The sequence below is a fragment of the Crocodylus porosus genome, unplaced genomic scaffold (genome assembly GCF_001723895.1).
Source record: "Crocodylus porosus isolate Cpor-Errol unplaced genomic scaffold, CroPor_comp1, whole genome shotgun sequence".
Lineage (NCBI taxonomy): Eukaryota > Metazoa > Chordata > Crocodylia > Crocodylidae > Crocodylus > Crocodylus porosus.
Window position 1 is genome coordinate 14,354,172 of NW_017728925.1, and position 15,337 is coordinate 14,369,508.

The 15,337-nt window shown below is 48.3% G+C and overlaps 1 protein-coding gene across 3 annotated transcripts in view; it reads left to right on the forward strand.

Moving 5' to 3' along the window:
- Window positions 1-15,337, forward strand: part of LOC109314000 (retinoic acid receptor RXR-alpha) — a 214,891-nt gene that overhangs the window by 191,667 nt on the left and 7,887 nt on the right. For all 3 annotated transcript variants that reach the window (XM_019540909.1, XM_019540907.1, XM_019540908.1), the window contains 4 exons: window positions 2,164-2,293; window positions 7,377-7,509; window positions 8,769-8,860; window positions 12,688-12,793. In XM_019540909.1, the coding sequence (XP_019396454.1) occupies window positions 2,164-2,293; window positions 7,377-7,509; window positions 8,769-8,860; window positions 12,688-12,793 (461 nt within the window). The remainder of the gene's footprint in view (window positions 1-2,163; window positions 2,294-7,376; window positions 7,510-8,768; window positions 8,861-12,687; window positions 12,794-15,337) is intronic.

The window sequence follows — 15,337 nt, forward strand, 5'->3', positions numbered from 1 at the left end:
TTCAAAAAACTGATAATGCACTTGAGGCTGTGAAAAAGGCAGGGAAAGAGACATCTTTCCCCATGGAGAATACAGACTGTATAGACTCATAATAGGACCGACTGCAATACCATGAGCTCCCACTGGCTTTAGTGGGATTAATCCTGTAAATTCCTATTCAGCACAAATAAGCATATCACGTTTTGCACCCGTGAGACTGGCGCTTTGCTCTGCAAACCAGCGTTGCTTTAATGAGGACTAGTCCATAGACAACACACAGCTCATTGTCAGCAAGGGTGGCAACATTTGCTCATAAATAGACAGTTGGCACAGGTAATATATCTTCATACACAGGCTTCCCTGGGTTACTATGATTTCCCCATGCAGTCCGAAGGTAAAATAAATTCTTATTCTCTGTTCTTGTTGTAAACGCTGTTGTAAGCTCCTGGAGGAAAAGAACGGCACTTCTCAGCTTCTGCTTCGAAACGGAGATCTATAATTGTGTGCGCACATGTAGACTCATACATACCCCTTTAGAGATGTGAACTGAAGTTCGTGGGTGTGTGTACACCCCCCCCCCGAGATGATAATTCTTCCCTTCTTCCATCAGGGTTGGACTATCTATAATCACAAACCCACTTGAGCTGTTAGCAGCTCCTTTAAACAGGGATTTTGTCTGTTTAGGCTGCATGTCCTACTGAAGAGCAGATGGTTTTTGTTATTGGGTCGTATTTCAAAGGGAAGGATTTTCCTCCAGTTTTAATGCCCCCATTGTTGTGTTTTATTGAATTACGAGATCCTGGCTCTCAGAACATGTGAACAGCACCCTCCCAGGCAGCAGGAGGCTGGGAGAAAGCGGATTTCCTCCTCCACACACACTCCTCCCTTTCTTTCGTTTTGTTCTGGCTTGGTAAAGGTCCAGATTTGTACCAGCTAGAGGAGCGGTTCTCAACCTTGTTTGTCTCTAAGCCTCCTTCATTGGACTCAGGGCCCCGCTCACAAAATGCCAGCTCTTAGCTTCCATTCGGGTTTTGACTATAGAAAAACAACACAGCAATTCTTCTGTTGCAAAGAGCTCAAAAAGACCCCGCAGCAGGTCAGAGGGTTGCTGACTCGGGATTCCTAGTTGAATTCTTTGGGTTTATCTTGTGAATCGTGTGTAGGTGATTTCACACCTAATGGTGCTAATATTGCACAGGATTTGAGACCTAAGGCATCTTGGTTGAGGATCACTGGCAGACAGAAGGGCCTTTTGGGCAGCTCACTGGGCTGGGTCTTAAGGGCACGTCTACACATGCACTTTAATGTGCATTAGTCTATTTGAATGCTCATTAAAGCATCACGTAAAAAAAGTGCTTTTTGCTTAATGAGCATTACAATAAGCGAATGCACAGTAAGCATCACTTAAAAAGCATGCACTTTACTTAAGCCAGGCAAATGCACATTTTCCTAGTAGCTCATGATGGAGGTACTAGATTTAACTAGAGCACATTAATGCACATGTAGACATGCCCTAAGATACTGCTCTGGTACTACAGACCTGCACTGGGCAAGCAGCTACATCATTCCCTGACTTTCTCCTCCCACCTTGTGCTGCCTTTGGTTGTAAGTGCTACAGGGCAAACTGTCTCTGGGACATCTCGTGCGCTGGAGCTAGGCAGTCTCAGTCCTATTCAATGCTACTCTGATATGGATCATTATGAGCAGAATGACATGGAGGGACTTTGTCAGCTTTCCCCCATGCTGCTTAAAAAAGTTCGCAGAAGCCAGTAAGCTCAGCACCTTAGAGCCTGATGGGCTGGGCCAAGGAGTTGGTGGTTTCTTTGTAGGTGGGTCTAATTAGCCACTTCTCTGTTTCAAGGTCCCTGAGTGATAACACCTCAGCAACAGAGATGGAACTGATATCTCTGATGCAACGAGCAATGCATTTACCCTTAGGTCCTGAACCCCCGGCCTCGGTTTGCTTGTGCGGGCACATGCTAAACATCCCCCCAACCATGGACTGTGTTTCCTAAGATGCTCATCTAGCCTGGGAAGGTCACACAAAAGGGGGGCAATGCAAGGTAGTGCATGGAACAATTGATCTTGCTCCTAAGGTTTCTCAGAGAGAGGAGATCCATCCCAGCAGCTTCTCTAAACCTCCTCCTTCATGGTGCCTCCTGCTAAGTGCTCTTTTCTTTGCAGCCCAACGACCCGGTAACCAACATATGCCAAGCAGCGGACAAACAGCTCTTCACCTTGGTGGAATGGGCAAAGAGAATCCCCCACTTCTCGGAGCTGCCGCTGGATGACCAGGTCATTTTGCTCAGAGCAGGTGAGTCCTCACTGGGAAGGTATAGGAGGGAGATCTTATCAGGACAGGTCAGGGTAGGTGGTACCTTCTTCTGGTGACTTGTATTAGGTTTCTGTCGAGTACAATGCAACTAGAAGGTCACCAGTTGCTTCTGAATTATAGCCTCTGATCATTCAGTTGCCAGGTAGAATATTAAAAGCCTCAAGAGACATATCACCGAGCACAGTCCAAAACGTTGAGCCAGCTGCAAATCGGTCCATTTAATCCGTGATGATAGGCAATTGCAGAAGTGACTCTAGCAGAAGTTTGGTGGGCTGTTCAAGTCCGAAGCAACTTGAAGGAGATCGGGTGTGGGATTTTTGTGAAATTTCATGAAATGGTGTATTTGGTCATAATGAGAAACAGAAAAGGGGAAAATAGGACCCTTCCTTTCCCACCCACCCAGATGAAAAAATAACAGTCTCTAGGCTCATGCTGAATTTCCTTTTGCTGCAGGGGACCTGTGGATAGGGGTTTCAGGGGATCAAAAGCAGCTAGGTGTGAAAAATGCCTTGTTCCGTTAAGTATGTTTCAGCCCAATGCTAGAAGCTGTGCACAAAAGAACGGAAGGGGCGAGATTTGAGAAGTGAGAACTTGGGTGAGTGTGGGCTGGGGTACGAAACTTTGTGAAAGCCGATCAAAGAGGATTCAGCTCGTTCCCCCAGAGTAGTCTGCCCGCTTACAACAGCGGAAGCCCAACTCTTTGCAAGTGCATTATGTTATTAAAGCTGCTTCCCAAAAAGGATGATACTGGAAGAAGACTGCCCTTATTCATGGGTCTGCACCGTGCATTTACTGCTTGGTAAATCAGAAATCAGAGCTCTGGTGTACTGGTGAGGTATAGTGCTCCAGGGGGATGTCTTGGGGTTAAAGCACAAGGCAGGGACTCAGGATACCCGGTGTCCCTGTCTGGGATCTTTGTGCGACTTCAGCCACTCTGCACCTCAGTTGCTCATCTGTAAAATGGACATAATGCTTCCTTTGCCTTGTCTATTAAGACTGTAAATTCTCTTGTGTGTGCACAAACAGTGCCTTGCATAGTGGGCCTCCACTCAGCTAGGGTTTCTAGCAGCCAAAAATGTCTTCAAATAATATCTGGAGGACTGAGTTGGAAATTTTGTATGGTCTTCAAATGCAGTCGCTAGGAAAGCCAGGGGAATGAAGGCATGGGGTCCTTGCTTAGCTACGCAATGCTCTGAATCCTGGTCACATGGAGTAAAGACCAGGATTAAGCATATAGGCACTGAGGACAAATGTTCTCTTAATCAGGGGGACCGAGCTGTCCGGGCTTCCAGAAGAGGTGGTGTGTCCCAGCGTGCGACAGTCTCCACCAGGAGATGCTGCACTTTTGTCTGCCTCAGAAAATAACCTTTCACCATAGGAAGAATGACACAATTAATAGTCAGCAATGCAGAGAAATACCAACAAAGCTTTTATCTCCAAGAAGGGAGAAGAGCCAAAGACTCAATGAAGTCGATGAAGGGAGTCGCTATTGATTTTACATGGAAGGCATCCTTTTCTATAGTTATAACAAGCGACGGTTTCCAGAGTTTTTAGTGATCCATTCATTTCTAGCTCTTTTCCGATGCTTTTTTTTTCCCCTCCCCAAAGTATATTTTTGTAGAAAAACCCCAGTATTAAGCCCCTGATTTCCCACCTGCCAGCTGCATTCTTCTTATCTTACTTGGAATGGACCTGGTCACTATAGACAGGGCATTGCTCAGGTTGGGGAAGTCAAGTTAGCAATCAGTTTTCACTGTCACGTTTCAGATTTCTTAGGACTTTGAAAACTTCTCAGCAGCTCCAAAATATGCCATACTGCAACCCCGGTGCTGCTGCAGACCACGCTCAAGCATGTATTTGTCAGTCGTTAGGAGCTCAGAAGCTATTCAGACCTGAGCCCCACATCCAGCAGCCAAACCCTGAGAAAGGTGTAAGCACTGTGGAGTAGACAGCGGGAGGATAATCCGGGTCATTTTGAGCCATGATGCACAAATGCAGATGGCCCTTGCACTCTCTAGGGATGCACAGACGTGTCCGCCCCCCTTGTGGCACCCTGCTAAATTCTTGGCGTCCATGACTCCCTACGGCAGCAAGTGCCACGGTTTACTCATGCGTGCGGAGACAGCATTTCCTTCTATCGGTTTTGGATTTCCTCTCTTTTCACTGCAAGTTAATTCTCATTGTCACAGCAAGTCACATGCCTTGTTGGTGGTTACAGCTGTAGTCTGGGAATCAGGACTCTGGGATTGTATTTCTAGCTCCGTCGCTTGCTTTTGATCTTGGGCGGATCACATGACCGCTCCTTGTGCTGCTACCGCCGCTGTGATAATAATACTTCCCCTTGTTTTCAGGGGTGTTTGAGGACTTAATAAAGCCGTGTTTGCAAAGCCTTCGATGGAACCAGCAAACAGAATCATTTCTGAAGGGGCAGTCCCCAAGCATCATGCTGGAGAAGTGTTTGGAGTAAAAAAACAACAACCCCCCCACCAAAACAACTAGGCAAATGGGATCAAAATGGGATCTCTGTGCAAATATACCCCAGAGGAGAAGAGTTACATCCAGGCAAAGAACAACTGTTGTATTGAGTTTTAAAAAAAAGAAGTCATTGCTATGGTTTTAGATTCTGTCAAACCAGCCGAATAGGAAGAGAACTCAAATATTAGGTCTAAATTCCCTGATGCTGACCCTAACTTTGCTGGTGCATTGCCTTTTTCAATAAACACGACTCTCTCATTTATTCTGGTGCAATTTAGGAGCGACGTCCTCAGGGTTAAAATGCAAGCGCCACCAGATTCAGGTCCATTTGCAGTGGATCTCCTTTCCCTCCCGCCTCCTCTCGATCGTCCTGTCCCGGTGCCTGGCGGGGAGCCGTGTCGAGTGTGTCTGCTCAGACGTGTTGAATTTTGCACAGGCTGCTCCAGGAGGCAAAGCCAAAGCAGTCCGCCAACTCTGTAGCATCTTAGCCACGTTATTTCTGCTGCAGCTCTGACCTTTGGCATTGCTGTACCGTATCCTGATGGCGTGCTCAAGAGGCTGGTCCTACCGAGGCAGGCCAAGTGTTGGGATCTGGGAAAGACAGCATCGGGACTAACTCCACCAGAATCAAAACTCCAAGTGTCTCTATCAAGTGGGGCCTCAGATAACCTCCCTGAAGTCTTTTAACCAGTGGCTTTATCTATTATTGAGTGTAGAGCACGGTCTGTTGAGAACAGCTGCCCATGAAATATTCAAGTATTAAAATTTAGCTAAGAGCGTCGGTTGGATTCGTTCATGCATCCTCTGAGGCAAAATTAAATAGAAGTCAGATCTTTGGAGGAGCAGGAGCGAGACAGGCCCACAGTCAGCCTTGCTTGCGTAATCTTTAATCATTTAAAATCTGTCCTTCTCAGACTTCCTCAAGGGCAAGAAAACCCAACACGTGAAGCTTGCTTTCATGGGAATTTTTTTGCTACTTTTCTCAAATTTGGGCTTAAAATGGAGACGATTGAAGTGACCAGAGGTGGTCCTGACACTTGAGACAGCAGGCTGGCAAGGGGTCTAGGATGGGGAAAGGGGGATGTCCTTGGTATTTGAAGCGCGAGGATATTTTAATAGGACGGAGCGGTTATCAGGAGGAACGGTTGGTGGTTCTGGGAGTGAAGGTGCTGACTGCTTTGCTGATAGTTGCCTACGTCCGCTTCACAAGTGAAACCAATGTGTGAAACCTTGGTGTCTTTTTTTTTATTCCCCACAGAGGTTTAGTGGTCTTCAAAGGAAGTGATGCTTATGTAGTTAGGGCATTGGGTTGGAGCTGCAGGGGATTCAATACCCGCCTCTAACACAGGATTCTTGGGTAAACCAGCCTGGTCTTGGATTGCTGCTTGTAAAATGGGGGTAATGCTAACCCTTGTTCTTGTTGCAGCCCCCAGGTCCCTCCCTGTAGGCAGCCAGAGAAATGCCCTCTTATTTGGGGCTAGAAAAGGTGGACTATATTCCCTGCATCCATTTCCAGTGGCTCGTTTCCCCATCCGTTGTCTTATCTGCTTAGATCACGTGGTCTGTTGGGCCAGGGAGACTCTCTCGCTGTCTTTGTCTTCGGGCACACCCCATAAGTGAGTCTCCTATCTTGTTTGGGTCCTGTAGGGGCTAAACACTGATAAATCGTGATGGAGATTATGTGGAGTACCCACAAAGTCTGTCTATTTGGAAGACTTGTATTCATGCACACGTTGGCTGAGATCACAGAGCCATGGCACTTTTTTCGTGTGCAGTTTGTGCCCCGTACTTTGAGAGGCCCAGGACTGTCGTAGCTTGAGAGGCACTAGAAAGCGGTCTTGAAGCTGTGTGGGCAACTAGCAAGTACCAGAAGGGGAATGCAGGTCAGGGGTGAGATGCGGTGTCATAGCTGTGTAGGGCCTGCATGCTGGAAGAGGGGAAGTTCTCAAGTTGGCCCTGACTAGCATTAGGTCCAGGTCTGGGCCTGCAATTGCACAGAGTCCAACTGTTGACATGATAAAGCCACCTGGGGGAAGCTCATTCCCACCTGCCAGCATGATTCCTGCAATTCTCCACTCACCTCGAATGGTTAATCCACTTTCTACAGCCAACCCTATATCTTGACCCTTGTTCTTATTGCAGCTGCCAGGACCCTGCCTATAGGCAGTCAGAGGAATGCCCTCTTAATTGGGGTTGGGAATGTCTTATGACCAATTAGAAAACATGGACTTTATTCCCAGGGTAATTTTTTTGCCATTTCTTGGTTGGTCTAATAAAAGGTATCATCTCTGAGCCCTAGAGTTTTTGCATTTCTTTGGGACTTTATTCCCCGCATACGTTTCCAGTGCCTTGTTTCTCCCAGTGCTGTCCCTTCAGACAAGCAGGAGAAGGGGCTTTTCGGGAGAATATATGGTGTCTCGCTTGGTGTTTCCCGGGAGAGGCGCCCAGGAATGAAGCGGGGAGAGCAGAGCTCAGTTGCAATCCTTCTTCCCTTCTGGCAAGGGATTAGTGTCAGGGATGGGACCTGACTGATTCCTGCAGGACCCGTTGATACTCACTCTTGTCCCTCCTTGTTTCCTGTCTCCAGGCTGGAACGAACTGCTCATTGCCTCCTTCTCCCACCGCTCGATAGCTGTGAAAGACGGGATCCTCCTAGCTACCGGCCTCCACGTCCATCGGAACAGCGCGCACAGCGCAGGGGTCGGTGCCATCTTTGACAGGTGGGTCCAAGGCCTGGGGTGATGAAGATTGGGTGGGGTTGGGGATGGCTGCCCACCTTCACTCGATCGAGCCGTGCTCCTGTTGTATTTCTATGGTCCCTGAGTGACCGCTAGACGGTTTCTCCAGACCATAAGGGTCCTTGAAGTCTAGATTGAGCATCTCATGGTAGGAGAGACCCAAGACTGGAGTAGCAGTGAGGGGTCTACATCTAAAGTGCTGGGCTGGCGGGGACTTGGCTAGAGGGGATGGAGCTGCAGGCCAGGATTGAGATGCAATAGCCACACTGTGTGTATGGGAACAGGCTTCACTCTGGGCAGTAACTTCAGTGCTTTTCTTCTCAGTACACAGGAACGATCAATTCAGAATAGCTTTGAAAGGCCCACCCAGTGAAAATCAGTGCATCTTTCCAGGGGTCCATGGGGGTATAATGTCATGAAGAAACCACTTTTTCATATTTAATTGAACCAAAATATTATTATTTTCATAATATAAAAGCACCAAAAATTTCCAGCCAGCTCCATGTTCCTGTTCTCAGGGCTTTTTTTTAATGTCATCCCCCCCCCCCGAAAAGTTGTTCCAAAATGGGATTTCCATGCCAAGTGAAATATTACTTTGAACGCTTCACTTATTCCGAGGGCCTCATTTACATGGATAATTATTGGAGACAGTTGTGTTGAAAATAAGAGGCTACTAACTATGTTTGCCTCACTGAGTTTGCGAGAGAATCACCCTTGCAACCCGGGTGACATTATTGTTTTCCAGTGAGGTCACCAGCATTGGGGTTGTGTTTACCCTGAAAGATTTAATAGGAAAAGTTGGGCAGCAAGTGAAAAACATTTAAACACAAACACCTGCAGTAAGAGCAAAGGGAACAATAAAAATTACTGGCAGAGGAAATTGCTTTTGGATACCTGGCTTTTTATTTTTAGGCCTTCTCCAATGTCACATTCTCCGGCAGATCTCTCCGAAACCAGTCTTTATGGCCCCCACTGCATCTCACAGGAATTGTAGAAGCTCCTAATCGTGTAATAATAGCACGGGGGGAGGACTAAATTCATTTATCACATGGTGAAAATTGACTTCAGCAGAGGTAACATCAGTTTACATTAGCAGAGGGTCTGGCATGTGAACTATGGGTCTCTTCTTCCTGCCCCTGGGGCAGGAGGCTGGACTCGATGATCTTTTGAGGTCCCTTCCAGCCCTAATGTCTATAAAATCTATGAAATGCTGATCCATTGTGTGCCCGTGTCCTTTGCAGAGTACTGACAGAACTCGTGTCAAAAATGCGGGACATGCAGATGGACAAGACAGAGCTGGGCTGCCTGCGGGCCATCGTTCTCTTCAACCCGGGTATGTTCTCCCCATCCCTCATTCGTGCTCCAGAACCCTCTTGGCGTGGTGCTGTTAGCTTGGCTCTTTCTTTTATCGGTCGTACGATCCAAGTGCAAATAACTCTAGGCACCAAGCGCAGCGAGAACAGGATGAGCGAGGAAAATGAGAAGGAAAGTGGAGCTCTGAGGATGGGGATGCCAGTTGACCTGATCCGTGCCAGTTGCCCTGATCTGGGCAGTTGCCATTGCGTCTAGCGCTGATGGAGGAAGGGAACTAGCCATAACTAGTTTTTCAGGTGCTAAAACAAACGTTGTATTGCCCTTTCAAACTAAGGGGCATAGAGAGGAGCTGGCCACATATAGATGAAATAGCTTTGCAGGAATTCTGCCTAGCTGAAAAAAATCCTCTTGGTGTAAAAATGGGTGGATACCGCTCCATGTGGAGGTTACTTCCATCATATTCAGATGCAGAGTTTTTTCCACTTGCATCTGCTGGACTGGATTCTCAGCTGATGCTTAATGGGCAGAGCTGTATCAACCTCCCTTGACTCTCCCACCCCCACAGGCCAACTTGCTGAAGAGCGAATCGTTTAAGGGAAAGCAACACAGTTTTTAGAAGTCAAAAATGTTCCGTTATCTGCTGAAATCTATAGCTGGCCTCCATAAAAGGGATGTTTTAAGATGAGGAACCAAGTGAGGAAATTTAGTATCAGCCTCAGCTGTGAACTCTTCTACAACAGCTGGATAAGGGTATAGGCTACTATCCTGCACTAGTCAGGAGATGGAGTAGACCAGTAGTTCCCGACCTTTTTTGGACCAGGACCCATTTGTAAACACTGATGGCCAGTCCCTATCCAGTGCCCTTCACCCCAGTGTGTGGGGCAGGGGGTGGGTGTATGGGGCAGGGGAAGCCCCAAGTATCCCCTTGCAGACTGGAGCTCTGCCAGCCTGCAAGGAAAAAGCCACAGTTTCCCACATTTTTCTCCTTTAAAGGAGAATTCATTTTTAAAGTTTGGTCACAGCCCTTTCTTATATTCTTGCGACCAAATTTTGGGTCACACCCCATGGGTCGAGAAGCACTGGACTAGATGATGTAAAAGGAATTCTCCAGCTGTAACTTCCAGGATTCAATGCTGAGCACCCTACGGACTCCAGAGTGCCTGGAGTTGGGTTACAAGAGGCAGAGACTTTTTTTTTTTTTTTGGTTAGATTATTACCCCAGGTTAGACTTGAAAGAGTCTGTCTCGGTGACCTCGAAATATCTGGAAGCCAGTCCTAAAATGTCTTAGCCCAGTGGTTTTCAACTCCTTTTCATTTGCAGTTCAAATGAAGGGGTGTGGACCCCTTTGAGTTGAAACTTTATTTTCATAGTCATTTTTCACACGCCCCTTCAGACATAGTCTGTGAACCCCCAAGGGTTCATGGACCACAGGTTGCAAACCACAGCCTTAGCCCAGTGATCAGAGGGACAGTAGATGACATGAGTCCCACCTGCACTCCCTGTGAACCATCACTGTCATAGTGAGTGGTGGGATTTCCAAGTGTAACCAGCCCTCGACTAGCTTGCTTTTTCCAGCATGGCTGCCAGCTTGCTTTTTGGTTTTGTCTTTTTTTTTTTGGCCATTAATCTTAAGTAACTCATTATTCATCTTGAACCTGACCATGTATGGTGAAGGAGAAAAAGCTTGGCAAGGTTCCCATCACACGTTTTCTCTGGGATGTCAGGCCCCTGGCAGTCCTTTTGTCCTACTGAAAGCAGACAAGAGGCTCCACCTATTTTGACATGGTCAGGAGACCTAGGGGCTGTGGTCTGGGCTCGGGAAGGAGAACAGCATGGGAAAGTTAAACCCTTACCCAGTCACCTAGAGATCTGCCAAAACACAGACTTTTCTCTTGGCTGTGCTACAGGGGCTCCTGTGGATGAAAACCACAAACCAGTGGCTTCAGTAGAGCTTGAAAGCCTTTGGTAAGACTTTCTAAGTGACCCACACATAGTCCATTTGAGATTTGAAGAGTGGGGAATGATAGGACTTCAGTCAAGCAAACTGAACCTGTAGCTGCTGCCAACAGCCATCTTCAGGGCATTCAGGTACCCGAGCTCTCCCAGAACTCATTACCAGGGGTCCTGGTTTTCTCAGATTTAAAAAAAAAATCCCCAATTTTCAGATTAAAAAAAGGAACCCCAAATCCACATTTTTCCACGATTAAAATGAAGTGCCGCTAATATTTAGATGTAGATGTAGATGTAGTGGTGTTTCATTTTAATCGTGGAAAAATGTGGATTGAGGGTTGCTTTTTTAAAGCTGAAAATTGGGGATTTTTTAAAAATCGGAGAAAATGCGGATCCCTGTTCGTTGCACTGAAGCTGAAAGTACCTGGGAGTCAGGCTCTTGGGAAGGACTGGATAGTTTGGTTAAACATTGAAGGGGGCAGACCCAAATGTGAAATTATTCAGGGTGAGAGGACGGTTCAGATTAAGAAATCTTTTGAGTGTAACTGTGCAACGGGGGACACTTAGGCTTTAAGCCTTCTCAAAGCATGGGCAACAGAGAGGAGCAGCAGGTAAGAGTGGACTCTTCCTCCTGGTGGGAAATCAGTTCAGTGATCTCCGTCTTGTGCCCAGATCCTCCTTGCAAGGAGACTGATACGGCTTCAGCCAGTGCCATTTTTCCTTTTATGAAGCAGCTTGTAAGAGGTGAAGGATTAAAATAGTCCCAATTCCTTGAATGTCTTTAAACTTCAGGGCTGAGTCTTGTGGCTCAGGGGATTGAGGACTGGGCTGGAGAATGCATCCCTCGTTGATGGCCAAGTGATGCCCAGACCAGCTCTGGAGCGGCTGGCGCTTATTGCTGCTTGGGGGTGAGGAGGGGAAGGGTTCTCCGTGCAATGTATTTTGAAGGGGGTGGGGGACAAGCCAGGGTTTAGCTTGCAATGGGCCAAAAATACCAGTTGGCTCCTTACCAGAAGTCTGAGCAAACTCCTGACCCTCGAGCATGGTGGGGTTGATACCAGTGCTGCCCGTCTCTCCTGGGAATGATGCTGGCACTAACTCCAGAGCTGCCGGGGAGCCGTCTTTCTCACTTTACTGAAGTGCACACTCTCTCTCTCTCTCTTTTCTTTTAAAGAGGATTGTTTGCTGCACGGTAGAAACAATAGCTGGCCTTGTAGCTTCCCCACCCCCACCTGCTCCCAGGGTGGAAGCAGGCCTAATCGGCTATCGAAATCAATTGGTTGCTGTTTCCTTCTCTTCCCTGGTTCCCCGGTGGTTTGCTAGGACCTAGGGAGGGTGGGCTTTCCAAGCGGAGGTAGAGTCTCAGCTTTGAAGGGTAATGCTCCTTGCAGGAAGGTGGAGTGCAAAGGTGTAAGGGAGACATCAAGGCAGGCACAGCACCACAGATGCAACTTCCTACCTCCCCCGTGCCAGTCCCCAGCTCCACGTTCATGCCAGACTGCAGGCCTGACCTGGAGAGGACCGTGCTAAGGGTGCTGAGAGCACTTGGGTCTCTATTTCTATTCTCTTGCCTGCTGTAACTGCTACTAGTCTGCCGTCTGGGCTTGGAACAGGAGCATACACCCGCCGAGTCGGCCTGGACTCATTTCAAAGAGGATACCCTACAGCCCTCCTTACTGAGGGCCCTGAAATGCTGTTTGGTTATCCAAAAAGCAAAGCCAGCATCCAAACTGAGACCCAGGGTCCTGAGCCATTCAGCCCTCTCTGCTAGGCATGTTGGGGTAGACCGGGCTGCACCCTGCGCCTCAATAGATATTCCTGGGAGATGCTCATGGCTTTTGCCTTTCTGAAAATGTCCAGGGCTTGCATTCATCTGGGTCTTTATCATGTTTCAGATTCAAAAGGTCTCTCCAACCCCGCTGAGGTGGAGGCCTTGCGTGAGAAGGTATACGCGTCACTAGAGGCATACTGCAAACACAAATACCCTGACCAGCCTGGAAGGTGAGTACTCAAACAGGGGTGGCAGCCCCAAAAAGGGCTGGTCTAGAGTTTTTGATTCTTTGCTACAAGGAAGGCCCTTTGGCAGTGCTGGTTTTCCACTGGTGTCCTTCCCTCTGCTGAATAATACCAGTACTATTCATGCAGTACCTTTCTTCTGGGGATTGCAGGCCCTTTGCTTTCTTACAGGTAGTCATTGCTCATCGCCTTCCATCATAAACTAAATCACGGGGGTGCTACGTTTCTCCATGGGGTGCACCCAGAGTAGATCCCCTGGCTTTCTTCTGGTTCCCTGCTGCAGCCAGGAGAAACGTACAGCAGCCGGACGAGCACGCGCAGGGGTATCGTTTCCCTTTTGGAAACCACCAAGAGCAAACCACAGAAAAACAAGACACACACGGAGTTAATTTTCAGTGGCAGATGAGCATCACTGCTGGGAAGTGAAAGCCTCAATTGAAGCTTCTCGCCCTCCCCACCTCCTCCCAATACAGCTGGGAATGGGAGGAGGAATTTGGAACAGCTTTCCTGCATTTCTCCAGAATTTGAGTGGGTGCGTTTTCCCAGTCGCTGCAGAGCTGGAAAAAGCTGGAAAAGGCCTGCGGGTCGATGTTAGCACATGGACGTGTATAGGTCAGTCAACAAGGCAAACTGGCTGAGAAAAGGGGACTTGCAGGTCAGCTGGCTTTATTGGATGTTCAGAATCATGGATCCCTTTATGACAGTAATTTCTTTGAACAAGGATGGAGACAAACCGGCCAAAGTAATTGCTTGGAGGTGATTTGCTGGACCAGGGCAGGCTGACTGAATAGTACATGACTTGACTTGTGTGGGGTGTGGGGAACACTCTTGCCAATCGCGAGTTTTGGAAGGTGATGGGGCTCGGTGGGATGATGTTGGGGAAAACAATGGGGAAGGTTTTTTTGGAGCCCATCAAAAAACATGAATTTCCTTTAAGTGGTGGAGCCCGTCTTCAGTTCCATCCAAACCCAATTCACGTTCATCTGACGGGGCAAAAAAAATGAACCTTTCAAGCCACACTGGGCCCAGTTTTAACTGGCTGTTAGTGCTTTTCAAGAGAGGTCAGTGCCTGCTTCAGCTCAGAATAAGCGGCCAGCCCTGCATCTCGTGCTGTGGGAACTGTGTTTAAAAGCCTGGCTGTGAGCTTTCCTTGAAAACCCTCTGATGTGAACACTCTCAGTGTGTGTGCAAAACCTGAATTTATTCTGCTTCTGCTAGTCGTTGGGTCACACCACCTGCCTGTGACAGCTTTGTGGCTACGAGGTGGGGCTCAGGCCTGGTGACCACCCGTCTTTTGCTCGCGACTTCTGGGTTCGTTTGAACGTGAGCCGCAGGGACAGGGAATGCAGTCCTCCCCGCAGTGAAACCGAAACACGCGTGCAAAGGGAGAGGGCTGTGTTTCGCATGCCACCCCTCCCAAATCTCGTAAAGACCCAAATGGCTTGATGATCCTAGACGACAACGGTCAAGACATCACTGAAGTTCCCGTGACCCTGAGGACTGTGTCAGTGATTGCTGTGAACCAAAGGTGGAAGGGCATACTCGGCGCATCCTGTGATGGATGATATGGTCCGCTGGACTTGTGGATTGCCCCAGCAATACCACTGCCTCAAGATCTTGAACGAGTCATCTCACCCCTTTGTGCCTCAGGTCCTCCTGCTGTGAATGGGTGGGACCATCAGACCCGCCTTTTCCAGACGCTCTGACACCAATAAGCCTAAAACTTTCCACCCTAAAAATAATCCCAGGGGAGCTGCTGCCCCCCCTCCTGCCCCAGGCTCTGTAATGGAGAGGATGGAGCCGAACAGGGGACCAAAGCAGATTAGAGGGTCAATACCTAAATGGAGGACCTGCAGTTACTCACCAAGCGAGGTTCAAAATAACAAGGGCTGTTCTTCCTTGCCCTTCGTGGCACAACGTGGTCACCGCAACGCACAGCCCAGTGCATCCTCGGCAGTTGTGCGCCATGCAGCGCATTTGCTAAAGACTAGATCTACCCCTGGGGCATTTAGATACGCTGAAGGCTTGATTTCAGACTCATTCAAAAAATGGGCAATGGTGGAAATCCGTGAGCAGCGACTCACAGGAACAGCGATTAAACACTCACCGGCCAAATAAGCCTCCTACACAGCAGCCAGGCTCAGGGAAACCTGCCAAAGTAAAACAAAACTGCATCCCAGCCATATGCCCCCGCCCCTCGGCCCCTTCCCCGGGTCCCTTGGCAGGGAGGGCCTGTTGCGTACGTGACACGAAGCAGCCACATGTAATCAGCCCCATTCTCACCCTTCCCAATCCCGGCTCCGGCGCATTGTGCTGCAGGCCAGTTATCTCACGGTTAAACCTATCTGCAAGCTGCAGCCATCATCTGGTTTGGTTTAAAGTGAAACTTCCTGAATGGGATGGCAGGGCTGATTTGTTTTTCCTGGCCCTTGTCCCGCTGTTCTCGCCAGCTCAGCAAAAATATATTTGTGCATATATGTGTGTGTGTGTGTGTGTGTGTGTGTGTGTGTGTGTGTGTGTGTGTGTGTG